This window comes from Eptatretus burgeri, chromosome 13 (assembly GCF_056783735.1).
Source record: "Eptatretus burgeri isolate ZD-2024b chromosome 13, Ebu_testis_v1, whole genome shotgun sequence".
NCBI lineage: Eukaryota > Metazoa > Chordata > Myxini > Myxiniformes > Myxinidae > Eptatretus > Eptatretus burgeri.
In genome coordinates, this window is record NC_140973.1 from 59,897,666 (window position 1) to 59,925,598 (window position 27,933).

The 27,933-nt window shown below is 45.3% G+C and overlaps 1 protein-coding gene across 5 annotated transcripts in view; it reads right to left on the reverse strand.

The window, feature by feature from the left end:
* LNX2 (ligand of numb-protein X 2) overlaps positions 1-27,933 on the reverse strand; it is a 156,988-nt gene that overhangs the window by 29,893 nt on the left and 99,162 nt on the right. For all 5 annotated transcript variants that reach the window (XM_085852662.1, XM_085852661.1, XM_085852660.1 and 2 more), the window contains 4 exons: positions 15,308-15,528; positions 14,494-14,604; positions 6,702-6,904; positions 6,269-6,628 (listed from right to left, as the gene is read on the reverse strand). In XM_085852662.1, the coding sequence (XP_085708788.1) occupies positions 6,269-6,628; positions 6,702-6,904; positions 14,494-14,604; positions 15,308-15,528 (895 nt within the window). The remainder of the gene's footprint in view (positions 1-6,268; positions 6,629-6,701; positions 6,905-14,493; positions 14,605-15,307; positions 15,529-27,933) is intronic.

Below are 27,933 nucleotides of genomic sequence, written 5' to 3' on the forward strand. Positions count from 1 at the left end.
GCCATGACCTTTCCTGGGAAAGTCACATTTCCAACCTCGCCTCAAAAGCCAGTCGCCGACTGGGAATCCTCCGTCGTGCAAAGTCCTTCCTCGGCCCTCTTGAGCTCCTGACCACTTACAAAGCTTTTGTCCGTAGCCTGATGGAGTACTGCTCTCCCCTCTGGGCTGGTGCTCCTGCCTCCCACCTTTCTCGACTTCACGCTGTCGAAACCAGGGCTTTTAAGATCATTGGCATCTCCCGCAATGAAGCTGAGTCTTTGGGCCTCTCACTCAATCACCGCAGGTTGGTCGGTGGTTTTTCTGTCTTCTACCGACTCCTCTCCAGCCTTGCCCCCCCTGCTCTCTCTGTGATTTGTCCCAACCACATTTCCACAGGGCGCTCAAGGTCCGCCAACAACCCCCTTCTGGTAAAACTACCAAAATCACGAATCACTGCTCATCTTCACTCTTTCATTCCTCTTTTGTCCCGCCTTTGGAATAAACTTCCTCACTCTATTCTTTCCCATTCTTCCCTCCAGGCTTTCAAAACAGCTGTTCACCACCACCTCTTATCTTCCCCCATCCAAATCCTCGATCTTTTCTACCCCCGATAACCCACCCACGCCCACTTCCTTCAATTCTCCTGCTTTCCTTCCTGAAAGTCCCTTTAATGTCCATCTTCCCCTCGCCATGTTCCCCGTCCCATCCCCATCCCTCTCCCTTCCACAGTTCACCTGTGTCTGTTCCCCAATGTTTTGTCCCTTCCACTCCCGCCCCTCTTGTCTCATGCCTCCTTGCTGTGAGTTGTGTGTTAGCTCTCATACGAGCCTCGACCAAGGTATACAAAAAAAAAAAAAAAAAAAAAAAAAAAGAGGATCGAGTGAAACTGAAAACGACAGTCCAGACAGCATTTGTTCGAGCACCACAACAGCACTGCTACCATGGAGACCACCATGTTGTTTAGTGGTATCGAGCACTCAATCGTGTTGGACTGTGATTGCTTGAGTGCGATGACTCAAGCAATCTGCTTTGCAAGCGATACTAGGCTGCTTGCTAACGGGACATACCCCCTGGTGTTGGTATAGCGCAGACTTGATGGGCCAAATAGCCTCCTCCTACATCGGATTTGCTTGTTAAACAGATATATATATATATATATATATATATATATATATATATATATATATATATATATATATATATATATATATATATATATATATATATATATATATATATATATATATATATATATATATATATATATATATATATAAACATTAATCAGCTGCTGCATTAATCCTTTCCTGCATTTATCATTTATCAAGTTGGTCAGAATGGATAAACACCAGTGGCCTCTTCACAAAGGATTCAGATTGGCTCGCAGTCCAGACTGATGATGCCTACAGTCTGGATGTGGACCGCGGTCCACCTTTTGAGGACCATTGGCACTCTACATATTCATCTCCGATGAATAATGACTGAATAAACTTTTCTTACCTGAAAATTTCGCGAGAGAACTTGAAGCATCACAGCACTGCAGTAGAAATGTCTATCCGTATCAGTAGTCATGTGCACCATACACCGCGTGCTTACTCCAACGAATGAAATACAGCGTGTGTGCAAGCTGATACCGGTCTTTTGTTTTAAATACTGCCCACCAGCACAGTCTTGATTTAAGAGATAACAACTTATTTTTGGCCAAGTTAATATTGATTTATACATAATTAAATGATGTGTTTGGGAAACATCCTGCATCCAGGCCTGTGTGGACTGTGGATCGTAAAGAGCAACACATTTTATGTTATATTCGAGCAAAAAAAATGGGGGAGGGACAATTGATATGTTGTGCCCCATAGTCAAAAAAGTGCATGGGGCAGCATGTCCCCTCCCTGTCCCCAAACCAGAGGTGGATTAAGATTTTTTGGGCCCTGGGCACGAAATATATTTCGGCCCAAAAGGGCCCAAAAAATTAAAAACGAGGACTCTGTGTTATTTTCACACTCGCTTTGCCAATGTTGCTTTGGACTCGACAACAACAAATCCAGAGGAATTCCCATGTTTTATTGCCTTTCCCCCCCCCCCTTGGAAAAAATTAAGTGATGTTATGGTATTCCATTGCCAATAGATTGCTATCGCTTCCCCAGCCAGCCATTCCTCATCAACCATTTTGTCGCAGTGCTTGCTTGAGTGCTTAAGTCACTTGGCAAGCACTCTACAAGAAACTTGGTAACTGAACACACCCCAGCGCTTGCAGAGGTGTGTTCAGTTACCAAGTTTTTATTTTGTTATTTATTTTTGTATCGAAAGACGAGGCTCGGGGAAGAGCTAAAAGTTTCTTGTGGAGTGCTCGCCAAGTGGCTTAAGCGCTCACGTAAGCAGTCTAATGAAATTGTTGATAAGGAATGGCTGGCTTAGCAAGCAATAGCAAGCTGATTGGAAATGAGACACATCCCAGATGTGCTAGACCGGAAACCCTTATCTGGTTCTGCTGTTTTTGCAATGAAAAAAGTTATTTTCAGGTGATTTTGAACCCTTTTTACTTTTGTTGAGCTATTTTCCACTTTTCAGCACCGCTAGGGTAGTTTGTTTCATCCTCTGGGACAGGTGCTTTGACACACTTCAGCTTTAAAAAAAACGCAATATTCTGCCATGAGCATGAGATAGTCCATTTACTAATGAGAGGGTGGGTGGCCCACCCATCGACACCCATAGATACAGGTGGTGGAGGGAGTTAGCTGTAAGAACTATGACAAGGGTAGTATGGAATAAGTGGAGGGAGAGTTAAGAGGCATTCTAACACATAAGAATATCCCAAGAGAAGTAAAAAGTAGAGTGTATTTAGACTGCTGTTGAAGATTTTTGATGTATGGTAATGAGACATGGGAAATGAGGGTACAATCTAAGAGAAGAATGGAGGACAGAGCTAATGATGATGAGATTGATGTGTGGGGTAACATGAAAGGATAAGAGTAGTGTGGACATAAGAAAGAGGTTCGAAGCTAGTCATGCTGATGAAGAGGTTGGCAGGGTAACCTAGAGGTATGCAGCCTGGGTTTGAATCCTGTCTAGCCTGGATTCCAATCCTGACCCAGCTATAAACTGTCATCCTGGTGCTTCATAGGCAGCCTGATTCATCAATGTGTGTGCCATCCTTCGGGTGGATGTTAAACGGGTCTGCTGGCATTAATTGGTAGATATTGAAGATCCCATGGTGTCCTTCGTGAAGAGTTGGCAAGCCATCGCCAACACTATAAACAAATGACAAATTTCTGCCCTAACTAGCAGGGGGGGGCATTGCATTAGTGGCACAGCCAAGTCCCAAACCAATGATGATGCCCAGAAGCCTTGGACTGCACACAAAAGAAGATGACACCATGGAAACCAAGGCCTTAAAGATAATTGGAATCTCTGGCAAAGAAGCTGAGTCTAACATGCGGCGATGATCCTATCACATTTTGTCAGTGCCACCAGGTCAGTGGTCTCTCCGTCTTCTTCTGTGTCCTTTCTGGTCTTGCAGCCTCCACTCTCTCCATGTTTTGCCCCCCCCCCACCACGTTGTATCTGTAAGATGCACACAGTCCACCAGCAACCCCTCCTAGTGAATACGCCAAAATTAGAATCACTGTTCACATTAAATCATTTGTTCCTCCTTTTTCCCACCAGTGGAAACAACTTCCTGTGGGCATCAGTACATCCATCCATTCGGACCATACTTTGTGCAGACCATTGGTGATGCCTCAGCAGTCTCCTCGGCTATTGGGCACAATACTGGACAGGTCACCACTCCAACACAGGATACCAGCAAGCTGGTACTCATTTTGCCAACCTTGGAAGGATGACAGGCAGAGTCAACCTCACCCGGTATTAATTCAACAGGAAAGTTGGATTTGAACTCAGGATCCTAGGATGCCAAGCCCACCACCCTCACCATTAAGCCAACACCAGGCATGCATCAGTTGACCAACCCCTTAATATGGGGTAATGGTCGTTAAACGAGTGGAAATGTAGTAACAAGTCTGCAGACGGCGATGGTTCACGAGCAATGTACACAGTTTGCCTTTTTTATTTTTTGACCTTCGAGGGGACGCCACTGGCAAACTGGCAGGAATCGGGAAAAACGTAAACGATGAAAGTTGTAGTACTCGAAGAGCACTACTTGCATACCAACTTTCATTCGAAACAGTTGAAAACCCGAGGAGCTCGATGCCCAATTTATTTATTTTTTGACATTTTCTAAGTTCGTCACCTTGTGACCTTGACCTTGGGACGAAAATGAAAAATCGAGCTATGCTATGCAGGTGCTATGCAGGTGCCATTGGGCGAACCAAATACCGAAACCCTGCCAGATTCGACAAACCTCCTCGGAGAAGATGCAACTTGAACCCGGCTACCCCCTAAAAACACATGTTTTTTGGGCGTGGCTCCGCCCATAATGGGGGCAGCACGCCCATTCTCAGGAAAACACAACTAGATCATGATATAAACCTCCCACCCTAATTTTATCAGGATCGGATCAAAACCCACGGAGCTATGCTCGGGACAGACAGACAGACAGACAGACAGACAGACACACACCCATAACGAATATAGTGGTCACTTACTGACTCTGGAACCAATAACGGTTGGTAACACATCACAAGCCCTTCACTCTTCCCAAACCATTTCTCTCTTATTCCAAACACACAACATCTGCTGATATTTGCTTTAAAGGCTTAAAAAAAATGTTGTACCATTCCTGCATTGATATTGTGGGTGAGTTGGGGAGGAAGGGTTTTTATTGGTTCATGAGTCAGTAAGTGACCACTATATTCGTTATGGGTGTGTGTCTGTCTGTTGGATAGTCGATATAGTCGAAAAAAGGGAAAAAAATTTAAAAAAAAAAATTTTTTGAGAGTTGTACTTCCCTTATTATCAGTATTTAAAATGGCGATTTCAGTTAATGCAATGGCGACTTCGATGAAACTTGGTTGGTAGGTTCATACCATGACCGAGTTGTGTGCAAATGAGAACCGTTGCTATGGAAACGTTGCTATGCCTAGCAACGGGACTTTGAAATTTTTGAAAAATCATAAAAAATTTATTTTTTCGAAAATCAAAAATCGGGCCACGAGCGAATGTTGGCAGTACATTCAGCCAGATTGTCAAAAATTTCCATCCGGATCCTATGAAAACTTTTGGAGAAGATAGACTTTGAATGAACCCTGGTCAAAAACAATAAAAAAACGAAGTTCGTTATATCTCAGAGACTGAGTCAGATACACATGAAACTGGTATGGTAGGTTCATGGTATGTCCTAGTTATGTGCGAGAAAGAACCGTTGCTATGGACCCCTCCGTTGCCTAGCAACGGCCGAAAAACCTCAATGTGGGGGTATTTTAATGAAAAAACAATCTGCAGCATTAACCCTTGAAGCTGGAATCATGAATTTTCTTGTGCTTAATCCTCAGGTCATTCCCCATCGATCAGGCTCATCGCGTCAGGTTCTATTGGGTAGTCGACTACCCATGTTCGGCTACCGGCTTGTCTGTCTGTCTGTCCCGAGCATTGCTCCGTGGGTTTTGATCTGATCCTGATAAAATTTTGGTTGGAGCCGGGAGGTTTATATCATGATCTAGTTGTGTTTTCCGGGGAATGGGCGTGCTGCCCCCATTATGGGCGGAGCCACGCCCCAAAAACATGTGTTTTAAGGGGGTAGCCGGTTTCAAGTTACATCTTCTCTGAGGGGGTTTGTCGAATCTGGCAGGGGTTTCGGTATTTGGTTAGCCCAATGGCACCTGCATAGCCCCACGGAGCTCGATTTTTCATTTTCGTCCCAAGGTCAAGGTCACAAGGTCACGAACTTTGAAAATGTCAAAAAATCAATAAATTGGGCATCGAGCTCCTCGGGTTTTCAACTGTTTCGAATGAAAGTTGGTACGCAAGTAGTGCTCTTCGAGTACTACAACTTTCATCATTTATGTTTTTTCCCGATTCCCGCCAGTTTTCCCGTGGCGTCCCCTCGAAGGTCAAAAAAATAAAAAATGCGAATCGTGTACATTGCTCGTGAACCATCGCAATCTCCAGACTTGTTTAACTTTCTTTTACTTTGCACCAGAAAACACGAGATCCCAACATGTGTACGGGATGATGACGTCAGTGCGTCACGTGATGGCCATTTTTGCCCAGTTATCCTTTTGATGTGGCAAAATATTTTGTGATTCAGGCAGTGCATTGATGACAAACACGTTTATCGGTGGTGCCTCACATGATAAAGATTAAAATGTTTTGACCATTAGTTCCTCCTCACCTTTATTCCAAGCTGCTCTCGCGCATTCCCACCACGTTTGTGCAACACCACGTGAAGATTCTCATCCCATCCCCCCATTCGCCCCTCAGGATTGTACGTTGCCAGCAGGATCGGAGGCACTGACAGTGGCCTGGTCGGTGTGCGCTCTCCATGCTGGGAAAATGGCGCGTGTGGAGGCTGAAGCGGTTGCTCATAAGTGAGCGGCGATGGAGGCGCTGAGGTGGCCGATTGAGAGAGACGGTTAACCGAGGCGGTGTAACGTCGTTCGCGAAGCATGGTGAGGTGAAGGATGGGACTCGGTCGCCCCAGCACTGCTCGACCCACATTATGTGGAACATTGCTGATGTCCACACCGTTCACCTGGAGATGGAGTGTTTGCAAATCATAAGTAATCACACACAGTTACAAATGTACCGCAACAGCGAGAGCAAACCTGCAATATCTGATCTCCCGGAAGAAGCCTGCCATCGGCAGCGATGACCCCTTCTCGGTATACGTCCTGGATGACGAACGAGACGAGCGGCGTTTCGTTCCCGCCCACGATACTGATCCCCAGTTCACTGAATGGACTCCCTCGCTGCAGTTCAACCACCGTGAGCTCTCCTTCTGGGAGGCAACCGTTCCGGCTTGGTTCACCTGTGCAGAGTAGAAGTGGGTTGTAGTAACCACCCCACACTTCACCTTGTCCCACTCATCCAACCACCTCAACTTGTTCAAGCCCTCACTTCCTCTCCATTACCCCAAACCTCCACTTCACCTGACTCTGACCTCTACTCATACACCAGTACACCAACTCCTACTCGAACTCACTCTCCACCCCCATCTACACATTCGTTCATAGCATTTTGACACAATAAATGGTTTTACATTTATTACGTTTGAACTTCATAACAAAGGTCATGTCAGATGAACAAAAGTATTGGTGGGTCAGAGGTATAGGTGGAACCAGGGCCATCTTTACAGCATTGTAGGCCCTGGGTAAGCAATGCATTGGGGCCCCTACCCACCCACCCACGGGAATAAAAATGCAAACACATGAACACTTAAAACAAAAAGCAAACACCAACACAAAACCTCGCACCAATTAGGCAATTAAAATCCACAGCTGCAAGTCAGATGAACAACATTATAACAATACAATATTATTGCGTAAACAATACAATATTATTGCAGATTTACAACATTATAAGAAATAACATTTGTCAGGTAGTTATGCACAAATTTATTGATATTATAAATATAATTTGAAAAGGGATTTGAATCCCAGACCTTTCCAATGAGAGGTTGAGTAATTTTATCCACTCTGCCAAGAGATATCTCATCAACAATATGGCAGCATGGGGCGCCTAGAATCATGGGCCTCCTGGGCAACTGCCCAGTGTGCCCATGCCTTAAGACGGCCCAGGGTGGAATTGATTCTTGTCCACATGATCTGTACCAATCTGCTATTTGTGACGTAATGTGCCACCTATTAGAATGTGTGATGACGTCACGCAGGCTCGCAGTGGGTTGCGGGAATACCGTTCCGATGATCGGATTGTGAGTTTTAACCACAGAAACGTTTCTGGTATTAAAGCCTCATTTTGGAAGAATGTTCTTGTAAAAATGTCAGAAGGATCCTCGTGTACTTCTCACACATCAAGTAAGGTACACAAACACCTTTTTGTCTGTCACTTTATGATATACAAGCAAACATACCTGTCCCCAGTGACGGAAAAAGTTTACGTTAATCTATCAATTCAAATTATTTCATGGACTTCAAAAAGGTTAATTGCGTTGCACTCTTGGTTTCATTCAGAGACAAAGCTCTGAGCTACTTTTACGCCCGCTGTGAAATGGTGGTGCAAGATCGGGTTGCGGAGGATCTGCATTACTTCATGAAGATCTGCATTAAATATACTTCAATCCAGATGTTCAAGTTGCTTTTAAAGAAGATGAGAAGCCACAATAAAACAGTGAATGTTGAGATTTGCATGTGTGCGCAGCTTTTCAAACGTGGCACGGGAACTAGCCACCGTAAACGGGAGACAAACACACGGATAGACACCACGGTTATCTATACGAATAAATGTGTGTGTGTGTGTGTGTGTGTGTGTGTGTGTGTGTGTGTGTGTGTGTGTGTGTGTGTGTGTGTGTGTGTGTGTGTGTGTGTGTGTGTGTGTGTGTGTGTGTGTGTGTGTGTGTGTGTGTGTGTGTGTGTGTGGTGGGGGGGGGGTCTCCTCCAAAATCATGAAACCTAGCAGTCTGAAACTTTGCATGTGTCTTAAGAAAACTCCAAGGAAGTGCATAACTAAACATTGGGTGTTTGGGTTCATTAAAACATCCCTTTTGAGGATAAGTAACAGCCTTACCTAATTATATCCTTAATCAGGTGCATCCTCAGTCACCGCTCTATGGGGTCTTAAGGCCTATCCAAGGTAACTTCGCTGGGGTCTGTAGCTGCCATGTTTTTTGGCATGCTCAACCTTTCCTTGACTTGGAACAGGCCGCAATGATTTCTTGACGATAAAGTTTTTTTTTCACTTTCCTCACTCATATTATCGAATGCCTGTTCATCAGAGCTACGAATTGCTGGGTACATTGCAATGCTTAGAAATGCCTGGAGACGCCAGCATTCATGGCCTTATTTCGTTTCCGCACATGCCGTAACCTCGAGAGTCTCTTAAACAAAGCAGAATTACAAAATTTAAGCTCCATAATTCAAATTAAGCTTGGAGCGATTTCATGCATTACATGATAGGATTTTCCGTGATCTACTCTCATGGAAACTAATTAAAGTACATCATCGAAACATTATTTTGGCTTTGAGGATCGGATATCGTCCGACCTTAATAAGTGTCGAAATCTGTAGTGAAATCTGATAATTTAAAGAAATAAACGAGTCTTACAACTTAGCCGATGTACCTATTTACTTTAAGCAAGCAAGGCTATGGTCCTTCTGTTTTAAAAGCCCTCTTTTGGTGATTGAAGAAGAAGAAGAAGAAGCAGAAGAAGAAGAGGAAGGGGCAAGTAGACCTGAATGCAACGGTTCCAACAGCAACATTTATTCATTTACGACAGGAGGAACCCTTTGGAGTTCAGAAGGATATGGAAGGAGCACACAAAAATGTCATTGTTCCTATCATTGTGAAGCAGAATTCGCCAAGCGTTGGATTGTTCACCCACTAACAGGGAACATGAGCTCGCAAGAATAAGGTAACTTTGGTGAAATTTGAGCTTATATTCGTCGAGTTATGAATGTTTGAAGTTGAGGGCGCGTCTGGCCGCGGGCGCCTTGGCTAGATCTAGGCCGCGGCGCTTTTTCCACAAAGATGAGGTTTAAAAATCATTTTTCATCCCAATAACGGTTATCATCACATGCCTGACTTGTTAAGCTGTCGGATTATGTGAAGATTGTTCGTGGATGGCTGACTATTACGGTTTTATGACTTTGACAAAATAATTTTAAATAATGCCGTGAATTCCTGTGGTGAATTGAGATTTTTTGCTTCGATCGACGTTGCGGGTTCGTTATAAAGTCGATTCAAATTCTGTTTTCGGTTTTTGCAGTCGCTTAGGATGCTTAACACTCAGTAATTGTGAAGTTTGTAAAATTCCGATATTTTATAAGGTTTATGTTCGATGGCGCGCAGGGCCGAGGGCGCCTTGACTAGATGTTAGGCCGCAGCGCTTTTTACACAAAGATATTGTTTAAAAGTTTTTAAAAGGCAGGGAAAATTTGTACAAATCTTATCCACTGCCGGTGAATGTTTGATTCCTTCGGGAATCGGTGGGAGCGATTACCCGTTTCCAGCCATTTTCGCAAAACATGACACACGTACGAGGCATGATGTACAAATATCCAAATAACTTTGTTCTACAATAATTCAAAATAAAAAAGGATAATAGAGACAGTTGCAAGCTCAAAAAAAGCGAAAGAACGGCCTGCTAAACTGGACACTTCTTCAATGAGCGAGTGAGCTTCTGCTTTGTTTTGGAGAACGTGACATCACCATCCATATATGGGCACGCGGCTGTTTTTTTCAACGGCCTCGAGAAATAACTTCGGAGTTAAATTGCATTAATTTTCCCAATAGGTAGGCAACCACAATAGTTTGCATCAAACTATTTAATGCATATACAGTAAGTCCTCACTAACCGGAAGTTCGCATATCGTAGTTTCGATTTTTCGTAATTTAGTTTTAATGACCAATTTTTCAATTATCGCAAACATTTTATGCCTATCGTAATGTCATTGCAAGGAAAAACGCAAAAAAAAGTTTCAAACTGCCTGCAAAAAACAACAATCACACAGGATGTGCATAAACACACTTTCACTTTACTGCGCATGTACTGTATGCTGTACTGTACGTATTCTCTTCACGCTCGCCTGCATACCTTCCAGTATGAATCCCAAGCGACCCGTAAGTCTTTAGCTGAGCACACCTCGTTTCAAGCGACAACGAAAGGCTGTCACATTGAAGGTGAAATTGGATATAATTAAAAGACATGAACGAGGTGAAGGGACAACGGAAATCGGTCGCGCGCAGCAATCGCCGCATCGACTGTACATTCGATCGTTCAAAGTTCGGCAAAGATAAAGAAAATATCACAGATTGCGACCAGTTCGAGTGCAACGACACTAACGAGAATGAGAGATGGTGCTATGCACAACATGAAGCGTTTATTATGTGTGTGGATAGAAGATCAAACTCAACGTCGCATGCCTTTATCTCTTGCTGTGATACAAGAAAAAGCGCGTCGTTTGTTAGGGCATTGACCCACGATTACGTGATCAATAACTTCTCCAATCATGTTGAGAAGTATCTCCAAGGAGAACAACATTGACAACAAATCTTTGCTGCTTGTAGACAATGCTCCTGCCCATCCTCAGCAAATGGAAGACTGGTGTGAAAACATGCAGGTAGTATTTTACCACCAAATACTACCTCACTTTTACAGCCTATGGATCAGGGAGTTATTGCTGCTTTTAAAGCCTATTATGTTAAGCATACCATGCTGCAGCTTATCAAAAAAACTGATAAGGACAAGCTATCAATCAAGGAGTTTTGGCGAACATACAACATAAAAATGTCTTTGGAAAACATTGAGGATTCATGGGCGGAGGCGAGTGCCTCCACAATGAACGCTGTGTGAAAGAAAGTGTGGCCCGAGTGTGTCCACAATTTCACGGGGTTTGCTGATGTTCCGTTGATTACAAGTCAAATTGTAGACCTGGCGCAGGAGGCTGGTTTTGAAGAGGTTGACGAAGAGGACGTGGATGACTTACTGGAGTCTCATGCAGAACCCTTAAGCAATGAAGATCTTATGGGGTTGGAACAGCAGTGGGCTCTTGAGGAAGAAGAAGATGCTGTGACACCTTCATCCGAGCATCTCACCATGAAAAACCTCAGCCAAATCCTCAGCTCGTTTGAAAGTGCCACAGAATTTGTTATCGAGCAAGATCCAAGGAGCACTGATTTTAGCTGTGTTGTTTATGATGCCCTTTGTTGCTACAAGGAACGTTATGCAGCAAAGAAAAAGAAAGCCGTCCAGCCCACTCTCCATGCATTTTTCAAGCCAAAAGATGCAGCACCAACTCCATCCACCATCCAGGATGCTCCTTCAACCAGCTGCCAAGAGACCGTTCCCACTGGTGAAGAAAGTGACAACACAGTGTCAAGTGAAGAGGGGGACGATTCTGCCACTCCGCAAGTGTGACTTGTCCACCGCAATCAACTCCGTTCCTCCAGCCTCGGGGTAAGTCGCCACGACTCGAGGAGTGCGTTTTGTTTATTTGTGTTTATGTCCAAAAAATTCCGAGCCAAAAACACATCCCCCCTTTAACACATTGGTTTCTATGGGAAAATGTTTTGTTTAACACAGTTTCGCTTATCATAAGGTTTTCCAGGAACGCAACCCTTGCGAAAAGCGAGGACTTACTGTATAATCATATTGAGAAATTTTCAGAACATGTTTGGTGACCCACAACCTGCTCTTTAAAGATTGGTTCCTTCTGGGTGACGTAGAAAGCTGAAATTTTGTGTGCTGATGGACATCAAAGCCGACACCACACACACACACACACACACACACACACACACACACACACACACACACACACACACACACACACACACACACACACACACACACACACACACACACACACACACACACACACACACACACACACACACACACACACACACACACACACACACACACACACACACACATATGTGTATATTACAGGTGGCATCAGAGACCTTTTACTTTTTGTTCACCGCTCCTTACCAATTCCATATCCAGGCGATCCATGATGTCATCGCCAGGCGCTGAAGGGATTACTCAGTTTTTACTCTGTTTGCTTGTTTATTTTCTTGTTACCTCCGCCACCAAGGGCGAAGGAGGTTATGTTTTCAACCCTCTGTGTTTTTTGTTTGTCTGTGTGGAGGATGTCTCAAAAAGTTGTGGACGGATTCGGATGCAACTTGGTGGGCAGGTTGGATGTTTGACGAGGACAAACTGATTAGATTTTTGTGAAGTTCTGGAACTGGATCCGACGACTACAATTCTTTAAGTGATTCTTCACCATTGAGTGATCGGGATAAACTAATATATAGCACAATATCTCAAAAAGTTGTGTACGAATTCGGATGAAACTTGGTGAACAGGTTGGGTGTGTGACCATGACGAGTTGATTCGATTTTGGTGAAGATCCAGATCTGGATACGGGAATTATTTAATTTTGAAAGCGATTTTTCACCATTGAGAGATAGAGCCAAAAACCATATAGAGCATGATATTTCAAAAATGTAATGGGCCCGATATGCTCTCGTGGATCAGGCATTACGTGGCGGAGATTTGCGCTCTACCGAGTGCCCTTCTAGTTTTCTTGTTTTTCCGGGTGATATCTCAGCCATCCTTTGAGCTCGGAAGCTGAAAGTTGGGGACAAAAGTGAAGATTTGCTTTGGCAAAAACATTATTTTTTTATTTTTTGATTAATCAATTCATTGATTTATCGATTTATTAATTCCTTATTTATTTTCATTCCCCACCTGGGCAATATCTCGGGCACCTTTTGAGCAAGGAAGCTGATATTTAGACGTGACAGCGACCAAGTGATTTGGCTACAAAGGGCATTTTTGATTTATTGATTAATTACGTAATTTTCAAAAAGTTACAGATCCGGATGAAACGGTGGTGGTTTAGGTGTGCTATTAGGCAATTGATTGGAAGATAAATTATTTCAGGATTATTATTTATTTTATTCATGCAATTAATCAATGAATCAATCAATTATATATTGTACACCGTTCCACTCCAAATCCATCTCCATATGCTGCACGGCGAGTATCATTTGGACGCATTCACATCAGAAGTGCACTCACTGCTCCCTCCCAATTCCGTCTCCACTTGCTGCACAGTGGCATAAAGGCGCCCCGGCAATGTCTCGCTCTGGAGGATTTGTTATTTATTTATTTGGCATGGGGTGGTGTACTTTGAATGTACCTCTAGTGTGTGTGTGTGTGTGTGTGTGTGTGTGTGTGTGTGTGTGTGTGTGTGTGTGTGTGTGTGTGTGTGTGTGTGTGTGTGTGTGTGTGTGTGTGTGTGTGTGTGTGTGTGCACCTTTTATCATCAGTGGGATCAGAGACGAGTGGCTGCATGGTGAATGTGACCTGTCCACCAACATTGCATCACTGTCTAGGAACAATACAAACAGCTTTTCTTTGCAGTGCGAATATTAATTTATCAAGTGTTGCACTGCCGACGAATGATGCATCAATTTTGCAGATTTCTTTTGAGGGAGCCATGGATGAAATCAGGAAAAGGTTGACTGGAGTCACTGGAGTATGCTAACGGCTGTGTTGAGCAAGGAAAAGCTGATGTTTGGGGGCGAACCCTTCGCCAGAGCAAAATAAGGTAAATGCCCAAAATATCAACCTCTTCTTGCTTCCCATGGTAGTTAACATACCTCAATAAACCGTTATTTTGTTTCCTCAATTCTTCTACCTGTTTGCAAACGGAGGCTGGCACTCACCTTCAAGAGCACTATTAGTGCTTCGTTGTACTTTTTAAGCAAGGGGTCAATCAAGCACTCAACTGAAATGAATGATTTTTACCATTTCCAAACTCTTCTGTTGTAGTTTCAGGAATGCAACTACTTTTGAGGCACCCAAAGGATAAGCAAACTAAATTCATAGCCTACTGTCTGACGAGTCATTTGACAGGTCGCACGTACCATCGTCAGGCTGATCTTCACGCCCTGCTGAGCCGTTGCTGTTTGTGTGACGCAGACAGCTCAAAGGCCTTGGGATGGGACGCTTTGCACGGGACAAGGGATGTTCATGCCCTGTAAAAGGGGGAGGGCATTGAAGGAAGTTTAATCCAACTGAGTGTGGCTTATTTGCCCATTCCAGTTGACAAAAGGGATTAACGTGCAAAGCTTGGCTTGCTACCCGTAATACAGTTGGATCATAGCCTCAAATCTTTTACGTTTGATGGGTCAACAGAATCAAGATGTTCCATGTTTGGGTGCGTTCGCACTGAGACTGAATGTAGTGGTCTAAGAATCCTGAAATGCATGTTACAATAGGTATTAAGGTGAGTCATGAAAATGTCGTAACTGATGCGATTCCAAACCAAGTCGCAGGAGATCAATGTGCCAAAACATCCTTCTACCGTTATCCAGAATATACTTTTTTCTTTCTTTCTGGGAATGATGTTTTGGCTTCGAATTCCATGCTGGTGCTCGGAGGATACTGAGATGCCAGCCCTTCCCAGCAGTGTTTGTGATGAGACCTGGTCGTAAATTTTCCAAACAAACGTTCTTTTGGAACAGCTCAGGAGTCAAATGTCAGTGGCAGTTATGAGGGGCTTTTAATAGTTTTACTCTTTCTCTCCTTACAGGAAGAGCTTTTGGGTCATTAACTTGATGCAATGCTTGATTGACTCGTAATGCTTTCTTCCAAGAACAGACCATATGACCTCCAAACATCAACACAATGTTATTTCTTGCCCAACATAAGTTGAAGGATAAAAGAAGATCGTTTTACCCTCTTCATCGGCACTTTCCTCATACGCTGGGTTATCCAAACCGTTCTCATTATGCAGGGTGGGGTTAAGTTCACTCCCCACTCCTACATCGATGGGGTGATTGGCCCAGGTGGTGGTGCGATGGTGCAATGGAGAGGTGACAATGAGGGCAGGACCGTGATAGCTCGCCCGCCTCCTCTCACTGTCTTCGGCCAAACGCACGCGATCCATGCCCACGCACCTGGAACACGACCTTCGGTCTGTTTATTGTTTCAGACTTTACATTCTACACCACATAAAACCTTTAATTCAGTCACTCCGCATCTCTCATGTGGCTGCAGAAATTGGCATTTTGGTATTGTCTGTATCCACATCAGAGAGGGGGAGTTGTAAGAAAATAAGCCACCTTCAAGTGAGGGATTGAAGGAGGTATTTAAAAATCTGTATTAAAGGGGAACCCAAACACCCAGACCACGTCAATGCTAATCTATCCCTTGCTACCCCACAAAATAGATATGATGTGTCTTTTCGATTTGCGATTAAAAGTCAATCTTCTTCTTCTTCTTCTTCATGTTAAGCCGTGACGTCTCACCTGGAAGTTGACCACCAGATTTGTACTGTCAAAGAGTTTCATCGCGGTACGATTTAACTCAAATGGCGAAAAAAAAAAATTGATTTCCCACAAATATGCCAAGTCGATGCATTCTTGATGGTTTTAGTAACACAAACCAAGATGGTTTCATGCTACACCAATGGCTGAAAGACCCTAAGTTTTCCAGAAATTGGGCAAGGTTTGTCCGAAATAGCCGAATACGGATTAGGCCAAGAAAATGTTCGCCACCACTCCCGACCATTCCCACTTTACATCCCACCACAATCCCCATCAACTATCACCCCGACAATACTCACCACCACCACCGCACACCCCCCTCCACCATCATTCCACAATGCCCAACACCACTCCACACCCCTCCCCCCCCCAGCAACACTTCCCCCTCCATTGGAGCAGGACATCGACATGACACATCATGGATACGGCGCAACCACGGACACAAATATCATCCCAGAAAGGTATGAAATGGGACTATCCCGTAACATACAAGACACCTGGTCAGCCTGCGACAGTGAGACAAAGCATTCGTCACCCATTTTGTCAGCAGTGTCCGAGTGCGCCTAGGTGGTGTCCGTGCTGCGTTGTGCCATGTCTGTGCTGTGTCGTGCCATGGCTGTGCTGTCCGTGCTGTGTCATGATTTATCCATGTCATTCTTCTGCTGGAGCAGTATAACTGATTTATCAATTAATACAAAATCCCTTATAAATTGTCAATTGAACATAAAAACAAAACCAACCAATCTGTAGTGAACATGCGACCGGCGTTTTCATTTTCACCAACACCCCCATTGTCACCATTTTTGTCTGAATCACTCGCATCATGCTCAAAATGATAAGTCCCCATAATTTCCCCAAAAGCGTTTCTTTAAAATTCCACTGATGAGTTTAAACATACTGGGAATCTTCAGAGTTGCTGATGAGGGTGGAAGCAGTATCGGAATCTGAGCTCAAAATACAGTTTCTCAATGTAAGCCGCTATTTGCATGAAGATGGGTTCCAGGTGTGACGTCACTGGCAAAAAGCGAAAATCGGCACTCTTGTTTTTTTTTTGACACTTTGTGATTGGCAAAAAACAATTCAATTTTTTTTTCATTCATTCAAATTAGACAAACTAGCCTGGCCCTGTGACTCTGGTCAATAGTATCCAGTGTCCCTTGAGACAAAATTCTTCTTTGCCCTACAGTACATTCCAAGACATCCACCGGCATCAAGGATGGTGGTCTTGAAGGCACTCCACAATTTTTCAGGATTCCCCAAAGCACCCAGACCCCTCAAATCCCCACTCAGCCTGTTTCCATCTCCTCAGCTACCCTCTCATCTTTGAGCTTGCCAACATCCAGCCTAGGCTGGAATGGTACCATTCTCCTGGAATTAAGCTGCAACTTCAGAGTTGCTACAAGAAGTCTGTGGTCAGTATTGAGGAACTGAGCACTCTGGTAGACCATGCAGTTCTGGATCATCCTCCAGCGACCATCAACGAGCACATGGTCAATCTCCTTTGCCACACCACCAGCGTTGAAATACCAAGTTCAGCGATGAGCCTGTGTGCACTGAAACCATGATCCAGCCACCATTAGTCTCCGACTTCTTGCAAAGTCAAGGAACTTGGTGTTATTCTGGTTCACAGTTCCAGACCCATGGAGACCAACACATCTCAACCATCCCTATCAGTGCCAGTCGATACGTTGAAATCCCACAAGACTAGAAGAGTATCTTGCCTGGGGCACCTATCAGCCACAGACTCGAGCGCGGCAGAGAATGCGTCCTGCACAGTGGGATCACTCACCTCTGTCGGAGCATAAACAGAGACCAGGGAAACGACACTCAAGGAGTGACAAATCCTTCGTCTCATAATACTTTAGTTGACTGGTGTTACTTCAATTATCATTTAAGTAAGCTTGTTGGACACAGCTACAGCAATTCCTTGGGCATGGTAACCATCAGAGCAACCAGACCAAAAGTAGGTGTAACTGCCCGCGATGATCTCACCACTATCTGGTCTCCGAACCTTAGAAAGTGCTGCAATACCGATGTTCCAACGTTTAAGCTCAGATGATAACAGAGACTGGTGATCATCCTCTCTTAGGGATAGGACATTCCAAGCACCCACCCAAAGGGACCGCCTCAGGTTAACCCAAAGAGACCGCTGTCTGTTGGACACCTCAGCACCATTCCAACACACACTACCGCAATCTGAAGTTTACCCTGTGCTTTTGCTCCTATCATCAAGGAATGGGGATCCCGAAGGCTTTACCCCAAGCCCGTCATCCTTGCGAGCTGCCCTGCGAAGGGCAGCAGCACAGGAGGTACTCCCACGGAGTGGGTTTTCAGTTTTCTTTGCATTTGTGGGTTTTGTGGAATGAAGTGTTTTACGGTGGCCAGTGCAAATCCTGCCACCAACCTCCTAGAAAAAAAGTAACCCATCTTCAGGAGGACGTTTAAGTCTTCTTATAAACGAAAATTGATCAAATATTGAAAAGTTTCCTTTCTTACACATTGATTTGTAATTCACTTTTGCAACTCTTTGTCTTATTGTTATTTCATTCTTTAAAAAAAATCTGTTTTCTTGTTATTCACAGTATTCTTCACAATTTTTCCTTAATTCTTTGTCATTCCTTAGTTTTGGTTGAATTTATCGTTTGTAATTCATATTGTTAGTCCATAGGCATATCAATACAAGCCTCGGCTTCTGAATATGCCTCCACATTTACCTCTGTATGTGTTATTTTGATTGCATCCTTCTGAGTTCACCAAGTTTCAGAAATATTGCTTTCATATATTTTTCTTTTACTGTACTTGTATTGGCAACTATGGAAATAAATGTTTTTTGAAATTGAAAAAAAAGGGAGGAGCATTATGTCCATATTTAGATTGAAGGAGGGATTTTAAAAATCTGGATTGAAGGAAACATTAAAAAATGTGGATTGATGGAGACATTTTAAAATCTGAATTGAAGGAGATATTTGATGTCTGGATTGAAGGAGGGATTTAAAAAATCTGGATTGAAGGAAACATTTCAAAATATGGATTGAAGACCATTTAAAAATCTCGATTGAAGGAGACATTTTAAAGATGTGGATAAAGGAAGAAGACATTTCGAAAATATGGATTGACTGAGATTTAAAAATCTGGATTGAATGAGACATTAAAGAACCAAGATTGAATGAGACATTTTAAAATGTGGATTGAAGACCATTTAAAAATATCGATTGAAGGAATAATTTTAAAATTTGGATTGAAGGAGACATTTTAAAGATGTGGATTGAAGAAGTTTTAAAATCTGGATTTAAGGAGACATTTTGAAATCTGGATTGAATGAGACATAAAAAACTATATTGAATGAGATTTTAAAATCTGGATTGAATGAGACATTTAAAAAATCTAGATTGAATGAAACATTAAAATCTGGATTGAAGGAGAGATTTTAAAGATGTGGATTGAAGAAGGAGTTTTAAAATCTGGATTTAAGGAGACATTTTTAAATCTGGATTGAATGAGACATTTTAAAATCTGGATTGAATGAGACATTAAAAAAATCTAGATCGAATGAGATATATTAAAATCTGGATTGAAGGAGACATTTTAAAGATGTGGATTGAAGGAGACATTTTCAAATCTGGATTGAATGAGACATTAAAAAAATCTAAATCGAATGAGACGTATTAAAATCTGGATTGAAGGAGACATTTTAAAGATGTGGATTGAAGGAGACATTTTAAAAACTGGATTGAAGGAGACATTTAAAAAATCTGTATTGAAGGAGTGATTTTAAATTCTAGATTGAAGGAAGGATTTTAAAAAATCGAATTTGAAGGAAATATTTAAAAATCTGGATTGAAGGAGACATTTTAAAAACGGGATTGAAGAAGACATGTTAAGAATCTGGATTTAAGGATATTTTTTTTAAATTCTGGATTTAAGGAAGCATTTTGAAAATCTGGATTGAAGGAGGCATATTACGTCCATATTTATATTGAAGCATGCATGTATGTATTTGTAATCTGGATTGAATGAGACATATTATGTCCATATTTGGATTGAAGGAGGCTTATTATAGCCATATTTGGATTGATGGAGGCGTAATGTCTGTGTCGGAGTGGCAACCCATCCAGCATTGTGCCCAATAGCCCAGGAGACTGCTTTGGCAGCACCAATGCTCTGTACAGAGTATGCTCCCAATGGATGGATGGATTCGTAATCTGGATTGAAGGAGGCATTCAAATTTTTAATAATCTGATTTGAGGAGGCTTTTTATCCATGCATTTCAATCGCATGAGGTGTTAATACAAAAAAATAATTATGCATTTCAAAAATTCATCTGAAAAGCAGAAAAGTAAGAGTACTGTATTTGCTTCCAGTATTTGCAAATTACATCTAAGCAACATCTGCACAATCTAAATGTATACTAGTTAAACATATTCAGGTCGTGTGTGGTGTAAAGATCTGGCAGTAATGAAGTCATTTTGCTCTTCCATGAGCATTGACTTCATATAAGCGAAATATCTTGATCAGTAACATTGCAGATTATGCCAAAATGAAAATTTCAATTTGACATTGCATCTGTTTGTGAAGATATTTCTGTTGCAGTATTGTGGATTTCCATATCACTTGTCATCTTTCCCATTAATTCTAGCTCCCCCCAGAGCCTCAGCATTGTATAGAAAAAATGACAAGTCCAATCTCTCCAATGGGGATGTGACTATTGAAGTGTGCGTGCGTGCGTGCGCGCGCATGCGCAAAGTGCAGTTGTTGGGTGCTATCTCCACACATGGGTGGGTTTCACGAGAGAGAATGGAGACCTAACAGGTCTCAAATTGTCCACCCGCCTGTGTGTATGTTCGTGTCTATGTGTGTGTGTGTCCGCATCTATGTATTTTTGCTTTAAAAATGTTCTTCTCTGCAACCACTTGTCCAATTGCTACAAAACTTTAAACATAGGAGAGACTCCCCATGGAAAATATTTTCTTGATAACTCTGATGTCATAAGTCACATGGTATGGCAGCCATATTGGAATAAAAAGAAAAAAAATTGGACATCTTTTTCTGTGAAATTGTTCAACAAAAAAAAAAATTAAAACTTGGCATATGTCATCAACTCTGCATGCATTATATTTGGTGATAACGATGATGTCATCAGTGAAGTGGTATTCCAGCTGTAATTGGTTGAATCAAAAGCCTTATCTGAAACTTCATATATCTGATCTACGACCTGATGTGAGTGAAGAATTGAATTTATGATGTCATTGGCCTGATGACATGACGCAGGTCTGATGACGATATTGGATTGAAAATAAAAACGTTAAAAAAAGCTTCTTCTCCAGAATCGCTTAACAGATCGGTGCAAAACTTCATTCATGTGACTGACAAGCCATGGGGAATATAGTACAATTTTTTTTTTCATATTCACCTTCATTGATGCAATTTAGCCTTAATGTGCACAAAAGTGGTCAAAAAATATCCTAATGATCAATCAATAAAGCTACAGATAATGGCAATGTATGTGACATAATATGGTGCATGGATGATATGGGTATATGGGCCATAATCGTAGCGTGTTCAGTTAACGATGGTATTTTTGTTCATAATGAGTGCGCGAAGTGAGACGATGTGCTCTACGAATGTCATTCTCGTTCTCTTGGTTTCTGAAGTCTTCAAACCTTAACATATTTATTTTTCGGAACTTGGAAAGTTCATGCATTGTGTACCATTGTTAGAAAATAATCATGTGTGCACTTCATCGCCCTTGTAATGAAAAACCCCTCTGCACACACTAACACCAATTCCAGTAACTTTACTTCATCCTTGGATGATGTGCTTGGAAAGCAAATCGAGGTTTGGGGTCGTGTGCACACCAGTGAGGTAGAATTACAGATGGTTTAGGAAATAATTTGTAACCAGGATTTTTTTTGCAGGAAACCCTTCTACTAGGTCCTAGTACTGACCCAAAAAGTCGTCATGGTTGCTGTGCTTGGACAACTTGCAGCGGCCATGTTTCCACATGCGGATAGTCGTGGCTGATGTGAAAAATCAAAAATCAAAATTTTTTCCAATATGGACAAGTTTGATGTCTATAATAGGGTTCTTTGGCATGAAAAATCGATTGCAACCATCGTTTTGGGCTATGACCCTTCTGTAAGTCAGTAGTGTCCATGCCCTAGCCTGACCACAGCCAAACATTTGAAATTTCCAAAGGTGTCGAGGTGGATATTGGTCTAGAACTATTTCAACATAAGCAATTGATTGAAACCATTAATATTCGACCGAGACCTTTCTGGGACCCTGTTAGGTTCATTCTTAACTCCACTAATCATGAAAATATTTTAAATAAGCAAACCTCAAATATCATTATCCAGCCACATGTTCTGTATCTAACAGCATCTTTGTCATCTATTACGGACTAGCGATGGTCAACTTCACTGTTACTTTTACCTTATTCCTTTCCTAATGATGATTGGTTAAATAATTTGTCCCTTCGTAAAACATGGAAATGCATCATACTGTTGCGGTCTTCGCGCCCGCCGGCGTGCGAACGGCCACGTAACTCGAATCGCGGCACGTCGCCCACCGGACGGACAATCCAGTCGTGACCCTCTCGGACTAACGCCGGGAACCAGTCACGGGTGGACCTTTCGGTCTCACCGCGATCGAGCCAATCAGCCCCCGCGTGGGATAGGGTTGCTCGCCAAATTCGAACTACCTAAGTACCCACGCGGAGGGTAGACCGGGCGATCGCACCTCGCCGCAGGTCGACTTCGGACACGGGCCACTTAAGCGACCCGTTCCGTACTATCAGAATAACCGAGCGGTGTTATCGTCGACCTCGACGGTTCGATTAATTATCGGGCGTATTCAGCCCACTACCAACCCTTTACGTGAAGCAAGATGGGGATTCAAAGAAAGAAATGACGAAGCGAAGCGGGAAACAGTTCAACAATAAAGCACATTTATTCTCGGCACACGGGAAGCACACAAATACAATTCCACCAAATGCACACAAAAAAGAAAACACACTTCCATTTACACAAAAAGCAAATATAAAAGCGAAAACAATGCAGAGCTAATACCGACTACCGAGCACACGGCAACACTTATACAATTCTACTTCACAGACGGCGCCGACAACACATACCCAAAACCAAGGAAAAGAAATACCTCAAGAATGAGGCAGGCCTGAGGCCGAGACCGGGTCGGGCCTACCCGTCTGGTGATGAGACGCGGAGCGGCGATGGCCCCGCAACCCGCGGGCCTCGTGGACAGTGCCTGGCAGGGGGTGGGAACGGGGCCCCCTTGGTCGCACTATCTCAGCGCGGGGGGAAACAGGAGGGGGTTGCTGATGCTCGGGGTATAGAGGATCTTTATTATCCCTGGTGTGCGTCTCCACCTCGGCCAGGTCGCGCTGCCGGCCTCCCTCGGGCGTGCAGCTCCTGGCACCGACGCGAGCACCCCCTCGTCCGACTCTCTTCAGCTTCTCCAGCCACTGCAGGCTTCGGGCTCCAGACTTCTTTTGTTCTCGTTTGCGACTCTCTTTTCGTTCTCGACTCCTTCTCGTTCTTGTTTGCGACTCTCTCTGACTGACGAACACCGTCCTTTTATCCCCCCGTAACTTCGCCTTTGACCCCCTCCCTTTGACCTTTCACCTCGCTCCCCATTGGCTCGAGAAAAAGTGGGCGTGAAGGCTTTTTGATCCACAAATTTGCATATATCGATCGCCCTGGGGGCGGGGCCAATTCGCCACTCGCTCACCGATTGGACGGCAAAAAGTGGGCGTGTGTCGTTTTTGATCCGTTTTTGAAGCACAAAATCCGTGATTTTGTACACGCTGTTCGACGCGCGTTCTGCATGAGTCCAACACCGGTACCCACAGCGGGGCAAGAACGGTGGCGATGCTACGGTGGCGAGGTGTGACGGGAAGGTCGTGGCAGTTGTGGTGAAGCGGTGGTTGTGGTTGTAATTGTGATGGTAATCCTGGCGGTTGGTCCAAAATAAAGATAGTAAAAGAAAAACGGCTATCCTGAAGAGTCGCAGCACGTATAAATGACATGTATTCCCACTAGACAACGGGTTTGGGCCTAACTACACATGCACTTACCGAGATACCTCACCTAAGGGACCTGAATGGTGGTTTGCGAATTTGGTAACCACAACACTACCCCCTTCCCTTTTTACAGACTCGTCCCGAGTCGTCAAATTTTCGTGTGCCATCATGTGTAGTTTTCCCCTAGTACACTTTTACCTACGGATCCCTGAGTGCGACATTCATGGTATTCGTGTCCCCAAAATAAATAACCTGAGGGCTGCGTAACTATCTAAACAAACTCACTCACACGGACGACTTAAATAAAATTGCCGGCGCTAAGACATACATGCCAGGGGCGCACTCATATGTACAGTACATCTTAACCTTAACTTACAAATTTTACACTAAACCATGGCCCAGGATCATCGAACTCTGCAAAAAGAAAGCAGTGAGCAGGGAGCCAGGCTGCCCACATGCAGTCTCTGACTCAAACAATGCAGGTGACAGGGAACGTGGCTGGCTGCTCACACGCAGTCCAAGGCCTTCCCTTTTGAACTGAACGCAGTGAACCACAACGGTGCATGGGCTGCACAACGCAGTCTCCGTGCCAGCTCAAGTGGCACACGCAATGAGCACAACGAATGGATGCATGGACACAAACACGGTGCACGGGCTGCCACTGCAGGCCCGTGTTGTAGCTGCCAACAGGGCAGTTCTCGCAGCTTGCAAACTGTTGCCTTGATCCTGGCGCACATGGAAATGAACAGGGGGGGGCAAAGCAAAATTGAACGGGGCTGGTGAACGTGGGCAGTGGGCATGGCATGGCAAAGGTGAGCAGGCAAACACAGCCCGCAGAAGAAGGCCGCTGCAGGCAAACACAGCCGGCAGATGAACTGGCCGGCATAGGCCTTGAAGTACAGCAGCTGCAGACGAAGTGGCCGGCACAGGCCTTGAAGCAAAACACGACCAGCCGATGGCACAGGCCTTGCAGCAAAACAACAGCTGCCGATGAAGTTGGCCGGCCTCCGCCTTGAAGCAAAACACGGCCAGCCGATGAAGTTGGCCAGCTTTTGCCATTCCGTGGAGGTTGGTGGAGGGAGTGCGGTGGTGCTGGCCACTTGGAAGGCGGGCTCGGACCAACCTACCTGTCTCCCTCCCAACCTATCGCCTTTGCCTGTCACTGTACATACCCACTCCCTTAATTTGTGAAAAACCAATTTAGCCCCCTTAATTTTTTTTTTATTTTTACTTCCCCACTATAAATCGTCCCCTAACCCCCTTTATCGTCCTTGTTCGGCTAACCTATCCTGTCACCTAGCCTACTCCCAACCCCTACGTTCCCTTCCCGGAGGGGAATAAGGGAGAGCTAACATCCCGTGTCGAGGCCCAACGAAGCCTCAGAATGGCCTCCCCAGAGTTCGGCGATCTATAACCAAAGTGGGTCCAGCGGCCCACAACGACAGCGAGGGGATGGATGGTGCGGAGGGGTACACTTCCTAATCTACCCTATCCATTTAACTGTTAAACTACCCCGGGGCTTTCAACAAGCGCCTCTTGCTTAAACTATTGGTTCTATAAACCCAGATTCCCGTCGCCTGTGTTGGTGTCCTTACAATTTCGGGCCTCGCCCCCCAATTTTCTCTCCGTGCCCTCACACGGTCTCCTGGCTGGGACACGTGGCTCCCTTTGGCAGGCACGACCCTCTGCCGATTCTCCCGCTATGGCACCCCCGGGCACTACACTGCCTCCGAGCCTACCAGCTCTACACTACACCAGGGAGTGCCCCCTATGGCACCTCCCCTGAAACGCACACGTGGCAGGCCGGCCTCCCGGGCCCCTTTCCGAGGGTCACCCGTGCCCACAACACTGCCCACGCGGCTAATGGCGCCCCGGGCCCCCGCACCAAGCAGGCGCACCCGTGCCCACTACTCTATCCCGGCCCCCCATGGGCCCATGGCCTACCGCGGCCGACTAGCCTGGTGCCCGGGGTACCCACTCAGCGATACTCACCTTTCGCAGCCACGCTCCCAAGCCCGTCAACAGGGCTCCTGCACCCCTCCAAATGGGTCTCGAGCCTACATTCCCACCAACAGCAAAACGACCTCCGTTTTGTAAATTTGACTAACCCCCTAACTCACTTTACTCTGACCCCGGGGTCCCTTGGGCGGGAGTCACTCCTCCCCCCAATCACTCATCGCACCATGCATTCCCCATTCACTCCATACACACAGACCCGCTGGCCTCACTCACTCACCAAGCACATGCCTCACAACTCACCAACTCTTCAACACACACACTGAACTCTGCCATCCTTCTAACTACATCCCCTAACTCGTGCTCCCACGTCGTCCCTTAAACTAGTAGCACGTTCCTTTTAACACTACGTAGCTAAACTACGTCCCCTCTACACATCCACAAGTCTGTCACTGTCTCCAAAATAATCCCATAAATCAATTTCCCAACCTAAATCTGGCTACAATCCCTCTAACTAATCCATTCCACGGACTCCATGAGGACTTACCCCTGCCCCATGAAGTCGGTCTAACTAAGCTAACCCTTCCCCCTAACTAGTTTCCATCCTGTGCCCAGGTAAGGGGGTCTTTCACCCCTTGCCCAGGAATCCTGTACACCCGAAAGTGAGGCTTGCTTTTTTTTTTTTTTTTTTTTTTTTTTTTCCCATGCGCAGCACCTGCGCGGCAACTCAGAGCTCGCGCACTTTACACCTGCCCGTGACGTCATGCAGCTGCACGTGCACCTCGTCCCTCCTTGGACGGTACCATCCGGCAGAGATACCCCTCCTGCCGGATTCCAACCCCACGTGCAGCCATGACGTCACCGTGCGCAAAAAAAAAACACAAGCCCCATGTCTCGAGGGGTTCCCCACGCGAACACATGTGCTTTGCCCGTTGGAGCTGAACACACACGATCGCGTGGAGAACCCGTCCGGTCCAAATCCATTTACCTGCCTAAACTTTGTCCGTCCGCGGGATCGGCAAATCCACCGCTGGCGTTTCCGGACCGGGACTTCACTCTCGCAAGCGAGCACGTGGTGGTCTCGTGCGTTGCACAGCACGAACCGCGTGCTCACTGCTGGGTGAACCCGGCACGGTCCTCGAAACAACTACAGCCGCTACTCGGCTTTCTTTCCTCACATGTCTCCGTCGTCGCCTCCATTCCACCCTCGCACACCTGCGTGTTACGACGCACACAGTCCACTCCATCACATTCACACCGGGAGACGCGGCTGCGTGCTCCCGCATGCCAACCGACATCTCCCTCACATACCGCTCTCTCACACTCACGGTCTCCCTGGCACACAGCGACCTTGCACACGGCCGTTCACTCACGCATGCGGGGGCACTCACCCGCGGTGCCTCACTCGCACTCCGTGCCTCATCCACACACGCGGGGGCACTCAACCGCGGTGCCTCATCCACACACGGCCCCTCACTCACACACGCGGGGGCACTCACCCGCGGTGCCTCATCCACACTCCGTGCCTCATCCACACACGCGAGGGCACTCACCCGCGGTGCCTCATTCACACACATGGCGACACTCACACACGGTGCCTCATCCACACACGCGGGGGCACTAACCCGCGGTGCCTCATCCACACACGGCGTGCTGGGAAGCACGCACTCCGGCACCATCGCCACCACACCACTCACACACGGGGTCGCTTCCACACACGGTGCCGCACTAACACCTGGCACCACACACACAGGGACAACCACACTGGGGATTTGTGTCCCCACAAGGGTCTCCGGGGCCTCTACACCCCCCAAGCTCTCCGTGCACCCGTCCACAGCACTCGTCCCCTCAACCTCGCAAAGCACGACCGAACTGACCTGGTCGTGACTCGCCTCAAGGGGGCATACTCCCTCCCCTCGTTCCTGGAGGAGGCCATCCAGGTGCTCGCACTGGGTCTCTACACGCTCCGCGAGCTCACCCCCATTGTCCTCCACTACCTCCGTGTGTGTGTGCGCGTCACTTACCCCGTCTTCATCGTGTTT